Source organism: Argiope bruennichi, chromosome 10, assembly GCF_947563725.1.
Source record: "Argiope bruennichi chromosome 10, qqArgBrue1.1, whole genome shotgun sequence".
Lineage (NCBI taxonomy): Eukaryota > Metazoa > Arthropoda > Arachnida > Araneae > Araneidae > Argiope > Argiope bruennichi.
Genome location: NC_079160.1, coordinates 52,506,518 through 52,519,075, shown reverse-complemented (window position 1 = coordinate 52,519,075; position 12,558 = coordinate 52,506,518). Strand labels below are relative to the sequence as shown.

The 12,558-nt window shown below is 31.3% G+C and overlaps 1 protein-coding gene across 1 annotated transcript in view; it reads right to left on the bottom strand.

The window, feature by feature from the left end:
- Positions 1–2,183: 2,183 nt before the first annotated feature.
- LOC129988755 (uncharacterized) overlaps positions 2,184–12,558 on the bottom strand; it is a 32,083-nt gene continuing 21,708 nt past the window's right edge. Inside the window, exon 6 of the mRNA XM_056097022.1 lies at positions 2,184–3,091. Coding sequence (XP_055952997.1) covers positions 2,729–3,091 — 363 coding nt within the window. The 3' untranslated portion in view covers positions 2,184–2,728. The remainder of the gene's footprint in view (positions 3,092–12,558) is intronic.

The following is a 12,558-nucleotide window of genomic DNA, read 5'->3' as shown; positions in this document are numbered from 1 at the left end:
TAAATTTCAAAGTAATTTTATACAAAATTTTAAAGAATGATAACATTTTCAATTTAATCTAAATTCTCTTTAATAATAAAGCAATATTTTTAAGTATGATAAAACAACATTATTTAGCACTTTCATAAGTTGTTATTCTATCTAACTTTCAGAATTTAAACAATACTTGCTTTTAATGTGAATTAAGTTCAAATACAAGGTCTGCAATTTAAACGAAAATACCAAATTAAATCATTTTGAAAATACTGTAAAAAGGATATCGAGTCTTTTGTCTACTTCACTTATTTAATAATATGCCCTGCATATAGCTGCTTAAAAAGCAAATAATGATTTAGCTTAAAACATATATTGAGAGATTTCATCGAATTAAAATACACTGGAAAAAACTTTACAAACAAAAGTTTTGACATTTGCAGATCCAATGTTTTTTTTTTTTTTTTTTTTTTTTTACTCTATAACGTTATGTTGTAATTGGTTACAATTAAACGGGTTCTTTTGTACGGACTTTTTGTTGCAGCTAAATTTTGTAAATAACGTGTTAATGCATTCTGACTTTTTATTAAAAGGAAAATATGTAAATTAAATTCAGCCGAGTTGAACTTGTCTCTGCTGGAGTCCCTTATTTTTATATTGTCATCATCTGAGGAGTATAACTGAGTTATTCCATATGATGCAGTTGCGGCATACTTTCTGAAATAGGTCGAGCACCAATCTGAAAATACAACTGGCCCGGTAATGGTGTAACTACTGGAGGGAGCCATGGAGAAACTAACAGTTGTCTCCCTAAAACTTTCTCGCATTCTCTTTAAGTTGGTAATAAAAGCTTACTCTCCAATCCCACTTTCCCCACATAAAATTGTGAACCTTTAGTATGCCTTGCATGGCACTAACGAACAATAGTGTGGAAGTTGCATTGGGTAGGATAGAACCTGAGAACTTGTGATTCGCAGCCGAGCAACAAGACCACAAGACAAAAGTAATTACTTGTATCCGATAGCTGTTAGCTGGCTTATAAGCTTTCACCACAATATTAACGCAATTTTGATCTTTGGTCTGCATCTAGCATTTTTATTAAATCTATCATTTGATTCTTTGAGATTTTTTTTTTCGATTAATCCTGACATTTAGCAACAGGTATTGTGTATACGAATTTGTGTTTTAAATGTATTGTTTCTAACCAACTAAAACTTGACACAGAACTGCAATTACAAAATCATGTATCAAATTTCATATGTTTAAGTCATTGCATTTTTGAGTTTCGGCATTTACATATTTGTGAAAGTACAGCCAACTGAAATTCAATCTTAACGAATTTAGTTTCAAATTTGATATTATCTATATTTTATATACTAAAATCTGCGTACCAAATATTATCTATCTATCTTTCTCCGTTTTATAGTTAAAGTGTAAACTTACGTTCAAACCAACATAATTCCTCTGAATAGATTTCTTTCAAAGTTTGATAAAAAGCTTCAAATGTGACGTAAAGATAATATGTATCAAATTTCATCCGTCGAGCTGAAAACGTTGTTTGAGTTATTGCATTAACAAATAGACTTAATTCCAAAAATGTGTCTTTCACCCTAGGGGAGATCTAAAACGGATTCGTCAAACTCTCGAATTTGGATTTTCTGCCGTATACAAAACTTTCTCTTTGCATAGTTCATAATGGGATAGTAATGTAGTATGCATATGCATCACATCAGTTTTTTCAGTCTGTATTGTATTTTAGAAAATTGTTTGCTCCCAATCAATATCATTGCTAATGAACCATACTTAAATTCTAATGCACTTTTACGACTTTTCGATTTTGTAACAGGCCATATTTCCTACTAAAAGTAAGCTTTGATTTGCCAATCTGTAACGTTATTTGTCGTTAATCTCAAACTTCATGAACAATTATTTCGCAACGCTATCAACATTCCTCTACAATATTAATTTCCTTTCCATTCCAATACGTTGTAAAAACTTGCTTTGACAATCTAGGTTTGAAGTAAATGTTGATTTCATAAGTTTATATTTTGTCCGTGGCATTTATAACAGTATTATAAATCTAAAATAAAATGAATCAAATTAAAATAAAAAATACAAAAATGAAACAAATTACAAATTAGAACAAAATACGAAAACTGAAAATGACTTTATTTATAACAAAATAATCCAAATATTCATCATTTAACGTATTAATTCAAAAACAAATTAGCCTTATAAACATTTTGATTTTTCAAGACGCACTTATCTTTTTGTCAATTCAAATGTTTCAAATCTAAGATATGAGATTCCACAACAAATGATCTTCATTCGAATGTAAAAACTGTTCACTCTCAACATATCTTTCAATGAATAGCAAAAATGAGACAGCTGCTAACGATAATCAGGTTTAAATGATTCCAAACATTGCATTAATAAAGAGGATGATGCTGAATGAATATATAAAAATATTGTGCCATGATTCATTTTTACAGAGTTGCATTGTTTTTTTTTTTTTTTTTTTTTAGATTCTTTTTTTTTTAACAACTGCCAAAAATTGATTCATATAGATAGATAATCAAAAATAAACTGATACTACTTCCTAGTTCACGTTTTTCACTTTTTTAAAGACTGAGATTAAAAATTGTAATCTCCATTTAAACAATTTGCAATCGCCTAAAAAAATCGATAAATGTCCTGAAAATATGTTCCATTTTATGTAGCTGCCACCTATAAGGAATGCGTAGATGGTGAACATTTAAAAATCCTCAGGAGAAGTATCAAAGAAACCAATTTCAAACTTGCGTAATACTATATCAATTTCCTTTTCAGCTCTAGCGATCGCCTCGCTGCTTTTCTTAGCTTCGCGCATTCTATGAGCTATAATTTCACCATAAACAGAAAAGCTATCTTTTCGGGCCATGTAGGCTTGGACATAGGGCAAATCTGTGCAAACAACATCGCCTTTCTCTCCATGTCCTTCACTTTTTTCATCTTGTGTTTTATTTTTGATGCACCTGGACTGATCTAATGATGGGTGAGCAGATGTTTCATGGTCGCTGTCACTGTATGAATCACTACTGTCAACCCATTGTGGATTTTCATTTTCACTGAGATCACTCTGAAATAGATTGAATCCAAACACTTAGGCAAGACTAAATACTAACATTCATTTTCAATGTATTAAGATGGATGATACGAAATAGAAAATATTCACAGAAGTGAAACTAAATATCCATGAGGTATTTTATTAAGGCATACAAAATAATTTTCAGGCCAATCGATGTTGTACTTCTCACAAAAGTAGAAATTTAAGATGTCAGGAGAACCGATGTAAAATTATATCATTGAATGAAGAATTTTTTAAAATTATCATATTCTTAAAGATTAGCTAATTTTTGCTCATTATAATGAACATATTAGTAATCTAAAATTAGGCTGCTCAAACTTTTTTTTTCTTTTATGGCACATTTACTAACCGAAGAATTTTTGAGAGTATTATATTATGCAAATAAGACAGAAATCCAGCTTAAATTGAAAAGAAATATCGCTTAATATTGTTGTTTGATGTCCAGCAAAAATATATCAAAGATAAACTTTCATGAATAATGAATTATGTTTTACTATTAACGAATTTCGCCAAACCATTTGTCATGCTTTTTTGCAATTCAATATAAGAAACATATCCAAAAGCATGGTTCACACGAGGCCAACTACTGCGCGCAATGGAAGGCCACGCGTAACTCAGTAACATCACGTAACCCCAACGGGACAATGGCCAATGGTTGTTTCATCGGAACAACTATTTGCCATTGTCCCATTGCGGTCACGTGATTTTGTCGAAGTAGGCATGCCCTTCAATTGCGCGCAATAGTTGGCCTCTTGTGAACCCTGCTATAGTTTAAGTAACTTCTAAACTTGCTACAAGTAGGGCATTAATAACGTAAGTCGTACGACTCGATTTCGTTCCCCTCCCCCCAAAACCGATTTATAATTACGATTGAATTGGTTGGAGACTAGCTATGTAGCAGCTTATCAAGTACTTTCTTAAATATCCAAGAATATCATATGGATGATTACACTGTTAAACAAATTTTCATAAAAAATTTCTAAATACATTCAAACGAGATTATTTATATTTTTAAGATCATAAGGAACAGAATCTAACTGCAACGCTTAGGCATTAACTCCAGTGTTTAAAACATGTGAAATATAATTGATATTAGTGAAATATACAATTCAATGTTTCAAAATGAAATTTGTATAATCTTGGAAACATAAATTAAAAATTTTTGAAAAATATTATTATGTGAGCTGAAGTGCAATGATTAATGCCTAAAAATAATATCAACTGCTCTTTCGATTTGAACGCAATCTCTTAGCCTGTCGTTTGTATTGTAGTACTTCTGCAGTTTTCTCTTGATTGTCAAGCAGCTAATCTTTTAAAACTGTCGGTCTCCATTTCTTTTTATTGTGGTAGCAATGTCCCCCGATTACCAACGTATCCATAATTGTATTTGAAAAAAAAAAAATCGAGATAGGCATGGGGAAATATCTAACTACAGAGCCGTGTACACCCTAAATCTGTAGTAGCATACGAGCAATTTATCTACTTGTTTATACAGTGGGATACCCCGACCTAGCCAGAGGCCATGCGGGAAACTTGGTGGGGCCGGAGAAGACCTACCTAGCACGAAGGAACAAACTAAACTTAATGACATTGGAGCCTTGCAAAAAATAAAGAACCCTCTAGAGAAAACGTATATTGATACAGAAAAAGAATAAAATAAATAAAATAAAATATTACATTTTACATTACATATTAAGTTGTAAAACATTAAAAATGCATGTTAACTTTTTATATTAGGAGAGAGCTAAATACAAAAGATTTGACAAAATATCCCTAGTGTTACTCATGCTTCAAATACGGGAATACTATGAAGAATTGTTCTGATAGAGATAAAATAATTTGCATTACTTGCGGAGAAGAGGGTCATAAGGGAGAGAGCTGTAAAAAAGAATCGTGTTGCCAAAACTATAAATCTTTAAATGAGAGATTCAAAGATTTTGATACCAAACATCCACTTATTTATAAATAGATGCGAAACTTTTCCCTAAAAATCTTTAAACAATTTTACAATGCCCACTGGTTAGTCTGAAGATCGTCAGAGAATTGCTTGCATTGAAAAGTTTCTTCATTTGTAGACGAAGAAATATGCATGACTGAATGGAGGAAATTGTGAAATACTTCAAACATTCATTTTCTCGTAGTAAACTCTTCACACAATTTTTCATAAATCCTAGTTTAACATGCAGAAGTAAAATCTTAGAATCAAATAAATACCTTTGCTTCCGTGCATTTGCTGCTTTAGAATTCTCCACAATGAAACCTTGTAAAATAAAAATGCTAATTATCAATTTTCTCTGCCATTTTTTGTCTTTAACAATAATCTAAAAAGAGTTCTTTAATTTGAACGGATTGGGTTAGACAATTGGACCACCAGGAAAGCCTCCGTCCTCACCATTTAGAACAAAGAAAATAAATTTCTTAATATAAATCAAATTTTATAGCATTGTTGTTAAAATTGATCGGATGCTATAAGATCGCTATAACTAATGAACCAGCTGCATCCGATACAGTATTATAATTTTTCATCTTGTCCTAGTTATCTTTAAAACGGAATAATATTCCACTTTCACAGCGTTTTGGACATTAAATTATCCACCCACCCCCTAAAGTGGTGCAATGACCAAGGATGATATAGATTCCCCGCGCGTCAGTCTTAGAGAACACCACGGAAATAAAACATTAGTATATTTATATCACTTCTTAAAACGAAATATCACAAAAGGAAGGCAAAATAATGTTATTAACCGGACGCGATTGTTACGTCGATGAATACGGATTGAAAGACGCAAACATTATATTAAACCCTGAGCTTCAGTTATGATCGACATGCCACAGCATGGTCCTTGCTACGGCACAACTAATACATATAAAGGTTATTCTTTATTATATATATTTTTTATACTTTATGAATTTGTTATATAAATTTCTTTTTGAAATCTATGAAAGTCTGTTTCCAAGCAGAAAACGATGATGTCAAAAGGTTATTGAATCAGTCTTAATTTTGGAGACAGAATCTTAGATTCGCTTTTGATGTTAGTTGTGTATTAAATATTGAATCACATAAAACAGTCAATACACATATTTCCATATTGAGGTATATACAATTCAAGCTTCTTATCCCTAATACTATCCAAACACTCCAAAACTAAGCAAGATCAGAAAAGATTAATATGAATTATCAAGCATATCAAACACGTACTCAGTTTCATCAAAAATAGTGGAAGTTTATATATATATATATATATATATATATATATATATATATATATATTCAATTTAACGAGCTTAATAAAATATGTCGAAGGAAGCCAGAATCTTAGAAAATGAGAATCGATTAATCATTGAAAATCGTAACATAGCAAATAGAAATTTTTTTTAATATAAGGTTTAACATCGATTACGCTGTGAATATAACTCATAGATCGCATCTTTCAAATTAAGTCATCAAAATAACACATGATCAGAATTTTAAAAGTAATATAAAATTGTATTCTAAAAAAGCATGTCTTTCAAGATCTATTAAAAAAGAGCAAAAATATTAAAGAATTTAATAACTTACTGTTTACACCTGCAATTTTTCAACCCGCTAATTTTTCTAAGACAAGAGCAAATGTAATTGAAGAATATTATGACTTTTATCCCTAATGAAACCTATAAATCATTAGCATTTCAAAAAGCTACTCGGATCCTAAAACGTAACAGTTGGTAACAGATTCAAAATGCCAAACCCCTATGAATTGCATTCCTTTCATTATAGACTTTTATAACATCCAATCTGAAGATGTACAATTATATAATTAAATGTAATTTCATATTTAAATATGTCAACAAAACTTTTTTAAATTCCTTTGTAAGGACCCTAGTCGCACTGGAGCCGCAGAGCGACTTACTAAAGAGAATACAGAAGCAGTCTCCGCGGAAAACATGCAAACATCGTAGCACATTTTTTTAACTTCTCGTAAACATTGAAATCGAAGATACATATCAAATTTTGTTCTAAATTCATCGATTACGAAGAATGTTAGTTCATCTATGTGTTTGAACATGACTCAAATAGACTAGAGGTCGCAAATCACCCAGTAATGGTTTTACGACGATTATACTAAGAAATCGAAGGAGCAAAAAACATTAACATTTTTTTCCTCACATACCAATATGAAAGCTAATAATAATATAATAGAATAACATTTTGTCATCAATGCTCCAGCACTGCAAAAGTCTATTTACGTCATACTAGTATAGTCACTTGCATAAAGATTATACATATGCAGAAAGTGAAAAGAAGGAACCGGATCATGCAGTTTCACCAGTAGTACAAGTATTTGGCACAGTCCACTCTTTTTGCACATGCGCAGTGTAATGACTCTAAATAACATCGTAGAAAATATACATATCCGTTGAAACTTCAAGGCAGCAAATGTTAAATCTGTCGTTAAGGTGCATTTACACGAAGTCAACTACAAGAGCATAACAGCTGTCTTTCCGTTGTTGCCCCTAAGTGAATAATTGAATTGAGACAACGATGTCAGGACAATAGCTGTCTAATCAGGATCACGCTATTTTCCTGAGGTAGGTGTGGCCTTCTATTGCGCCGCCAATTATTATTGCCTTCAAGAGAACGTTACGTTATTAAAAAAATAATAATAATAATAATAATAAGTTAACTATCACGACTATGCGGAAAAATTCGCTTGTCACGATCGCTTACTGGTTTCCCTGTTAGCATAAGATATCATACAATATCTCAGCGACGTTCTTTGATCTTCTGAATACTGTATAATTTGGAGAAGCTGTCGTGACAATATTTACTGAAAAGCATGTGCTATTAAGGTAAATTTATTTTATTATCAAGAATAGATAAGAAGTTATGTTGTGCTTTCATATAGCAAGGCCATTCAAGTAAAAAAAAAAAAAAAAAATCCGGGCCTTTTTTTTCCCACACTATTATTTGAACACAGTTCATTTGACGCACCATTTCACCACCATTTGAAGTATTTTAATATAATTAATAACAAAAACTGCCACATCTAAAATTAAATTTTAAAAAATCCGAATGCATCGCTTTAAAAGACATCATAATCATTATTGTGCTGATTTTCAAAGACAGGTACGAACAGTTTTAATAACTACAGACTTTCTTAATGCAATTTGAAACAGCTTTACATTTAAATTATTATAAAGCAACATTTTGATAGCATATGAGTATGTTAGTTTATTTTTACTTTCTGAAGTACACAAAGAATACGAAGTATGCATGTATTATATGCGTTTAAAAAATCGCCATCGAAATTTGGGGACCTTGAAAACGAAAATGAAAATCCCGGAAAACGTAAGATTTATTTCTTTTAAAAACCAAGACCTGATGATTTTTCTGAAAAATTCCACGTGACGTCGCATTAGAAGATTTACATAGAGTCGAGGCTGAAACAATTCATGGAATTTCTCTCAAGAGTGGAGCTTGTACAGCAAGCTAAAAGCAATGAACGCTGAGCTCTATTACTGTAATTTAATCCATTTTTTTAAATTAATGATAGAAGTGATTCATTTAGCTTACTATAAAAATATAATTCGATTTATTAATAACTAGAGCGAGATAAAAAAAAAAAAAAACTGAAACATTTAGATTTGTTTTATTGAGAAACCTGTGAGACTTATACAGGGGTGTTTGTGGGACCCCAAAAAATCCCCTGAAACTTTTACGGATTTACTACCGACATTTTGGAGTTTCGTGAAGGGGGGGGGGGAGAGAAATGAAAAATTACAATTATGAAGTATTGAATGACCTAATTATAAAAGTTCAATGAATTACTTTTTTTGCAAAATTAAGACCTTTGAACCCAAATCACGTGATCGCACATCTGGTCGAACGAAGTCTCTCCCTTTTTTTTTCTGCCGCGCCTAGTTGCCGAAAAGAATCCAGAAGAGAATGTCCGAGAACCGGGGGAATGAATCATAACTCGCAATAAGGAAAGAACAAAAAAGAAGTTTTTTCACCCTTTTCACGCATTATCACTGCCTTTGGAGAAAGAAAAGAAAAGTTTTCACCACGCACACTGACCTTGCGTTTTCTGCTTTCAAAGCAAACAAAATTACCCAGATCAAAATAAATAATTCATTATTATTCCTACTTCCTTTTGAACGACGATCCCCGGAATTTCCGGGTATCGAAGTTCAAAATCCCCGGAATTCCGGGGTTTCCCCGGAGCACAAACACCCCTGCTTATACCAATTTACATAACTACATAAAAGGTTTGATGAATTCAAAGCTAAATATATTTTCCACGGCCCTAGAAAGAGTTAATTAAGGATTTACTGTCTGCTTGTGTTGTTAAAGTTCCCAAATACTATTCTTTGTGCACACTTTGGCTGCATTTTCGCAATCCATATTTTGTGTTTTCCGAAATTTTCGTGGAATAAACCAGTTTCCCATAATTCAACGTGCTGATTTCATTTAATACATATCTAATGGGCGAATTTCATAACAATACTCTAATAAATGGACATTAGCTAATTTTTCAACTATTAGAAATAAACACTTAGAAGTCCGGAAAAGGTTCTAAATGACGTAAGGGATTATTTTGTTGTTGTTTTGAGTCAATAGATGCACTGATGAAATTTTTTTTACACAGATCATCGGTTCTGTTAGTTAAATTTAGTAAAACAAATTCAGCATACGAAAGTTTCAAATAAATAAATAGACATTCCGCTTCTAGCAATGAAAAAGACAGCGCAACAGTTGTTTTAAAGTTATTATTTGTGCTCAAAAGGGTGTTTGTTAAAATGTTATGCAATAGTTCTCAATCTTTCAAAAGTAAAGTGGCTGGATCAAATAAAAATTGCCATTCAATTTTTTTTATTTGTTAAAAATTTAACAAAAAAGAAAACAACAGATACAGAGCCTGTACTCAAGAAACACTCTATAATTAATACAGCTTGTGCAGTAAATATAATGAAAAAAAAAATCCTAATCTCATTAAAAATGAAAAATTAACTTGATTATATTTCCAAGCTAGCATACTCACTATAAACTGTAATATGCATGAAGGAAAAAAATCATTCAAAATGCTCTGCAAGGCAGATAGTTGCAGCAAACAGACCAAATTTGGCACTAACTACCTTTTTACCAAGAAAGGTTAAAGATTTTCAAAATATTAATCATATTTTTAATTAGAAATAATTAAAATTTGAACTGTAATTAAGTATTTTAGTGATAACATTTTCATTTTTGTAACAATTTTATGAATATTTCTAAATTAGAAAAAATTACTTACGAATTCCTTGCATTACCTCGAAAATAAAGCAAGCTTTTTCAAAATAACGACACTCTGCTTTTAATACACGGCAAACTACAAATTGTTTAACAATTTGAAAGTTAGTACTAACTTTTTAGACAAAGCAAAAACAATGGAAAGCATTGACGTAAGTGAGAGGTAACTGTCCTATAAGTAGTAGTACACTGGGCATTTACTTCCTGCAGTACTTGTTTAAAAAGGTTGCCGTCGATTTAACCACATAAATGCATTGCGAAACAAATTCTTCTTGCATGTTATTGATATAAGAGATTTAAATACCATGAGAATACGATTTATGCCAACTTTACTCCTCACGTTGGTTCACTTATGTAGGCTTTTATCTTTTTTTTTTTTTTTAACCTTACATAACGGCATGTTAATACGTGCTTTCAATTGCAAAATCAAGAATCGGCCAGTTTTAGCCGTAAAAGAATGCAACTTTCCGTTGCTATCGTTTAAAATGTTAGTCATTAAGATTACTGTAGTAAAAGCAATTAATTTGACGAGGATATTGCACAAAAATTTAGATTCCATTATTCTTTCAGCAAAAAATTTTTAGAATTTAGAAATTATTTATTTAAAGCATTTTCCCAATTGGAAGTATATGTCTGTATCAAATGGTTTGTGGATGAGGTATTAGCCAACAATTAAGAGTGGAAACCAAGGTTAGACTGCGTCTTAAAGTAATGCAAGTAATGCCCCCTCTTTCCGCTTTCAAAATCAAATATTTATTTATTTCAATTTAATATATATCAAGGTAGCCATTAAAATCTGAAAAAAAAAATCATTGTTTTTCTCGTATATATGTACACAGTATATGAGGAAGCACGAGAACAGCGTTCATGTGCTAGTTATTTAAGAATCATGATATATATTTATAATAGCTATCATGATACAAACCATTTAAAGATTATTTAACAAACAAACAAAAAAATCTTATTCCATTTATATTTTTACTTTTTTTTCTTCCAATTTATATATTTGAGTATCAATCTCTGAAACTTCTACAAATTGTTTAGTCACCATTTGCTAAGCTGCTTTGTGTTTGTTGGAATCTTTTTCAATTTCTTAAAATTTTTTATTTGCTTTTCTAAACCTTCATAACATAAATATTAATTTTGCATACTGAAGCATATTTCTTGACATTTTTACATTTAAGAAACATTTATTAAAGTTTATGCCATCATTTAAAATCCTTGGACAAATCAAAGAATCTTCTTTCAGATTTTAAACAAGAATAACCCTGTTGATACTAAAGCAGCACTGCTAATTTTTTTTTTGCCAAATGACAACAATACTAGAATTATTTTTACGACTTCCCAAAAATCAAAAAAAATTTTGGATCTCAAAATATTAGAATAGAAATAATTCAAACATATTTCTTCATTAAATGAATCGAACTGTTTTTCATATACATTTTTTAAAGTTTTTTTTTTTTAATTTTAAATTTGATCTTTGCACTTTCTAAATATGCAAAGGATATTTGTGTTTTGGATTAAAGAAGTTGAAGCAAGTCAACTATTCGCTCTTCCTATAATACTGCATTATTTTTCAATATACAAGGATTTAAACAAGCTATGGCTTTTAAAATAGAAAATGTTTGGATATTTTTTAATAATATTCTTAACAAGTAGACATTAATCTGCCAAAATGTTTCTGTTTTCCACTTCCAGTAGCTCCACCTGTATTCAAGTATAGTTCAGCAACGGATTGTAAAACCCTCCGCATTTTTGAGCATGCGTTAGGATGGGTTTAATGAGTCAAAATAGGGGTGAAGGGAAAGATGAAAGGAAGAGATGTTTACATTTAACAATGAAGACTCGCGGTTTTCTGAGGCGTTGTTGTTGTTGTTGCTAATCTCCATGGTCTGACGTAGTCGGACCAAATCCAAAAATCCGTTGACAAGAAAGTCAAAAACGAGTAAGGGAGAAAAATAAATTTCTCCCCAATGAAATCTTAAACAGTCCAGAATATGTTCAGCAGAGGCCTGATGCTGGCAGCATTTCGGGCAAAGAGGGTAAAATTTTTCACCCTGAGAAAAGAAGACATTTAAGGTGGCCACTGGCAAGGCGCGACAGGCAAGTGTTGGTTTTTCTATCACAAGGAAGATTCAAGGACTGCCCCGGCTTATTGGCTCTATACCAATCATGAGTAGGGGAAACCATC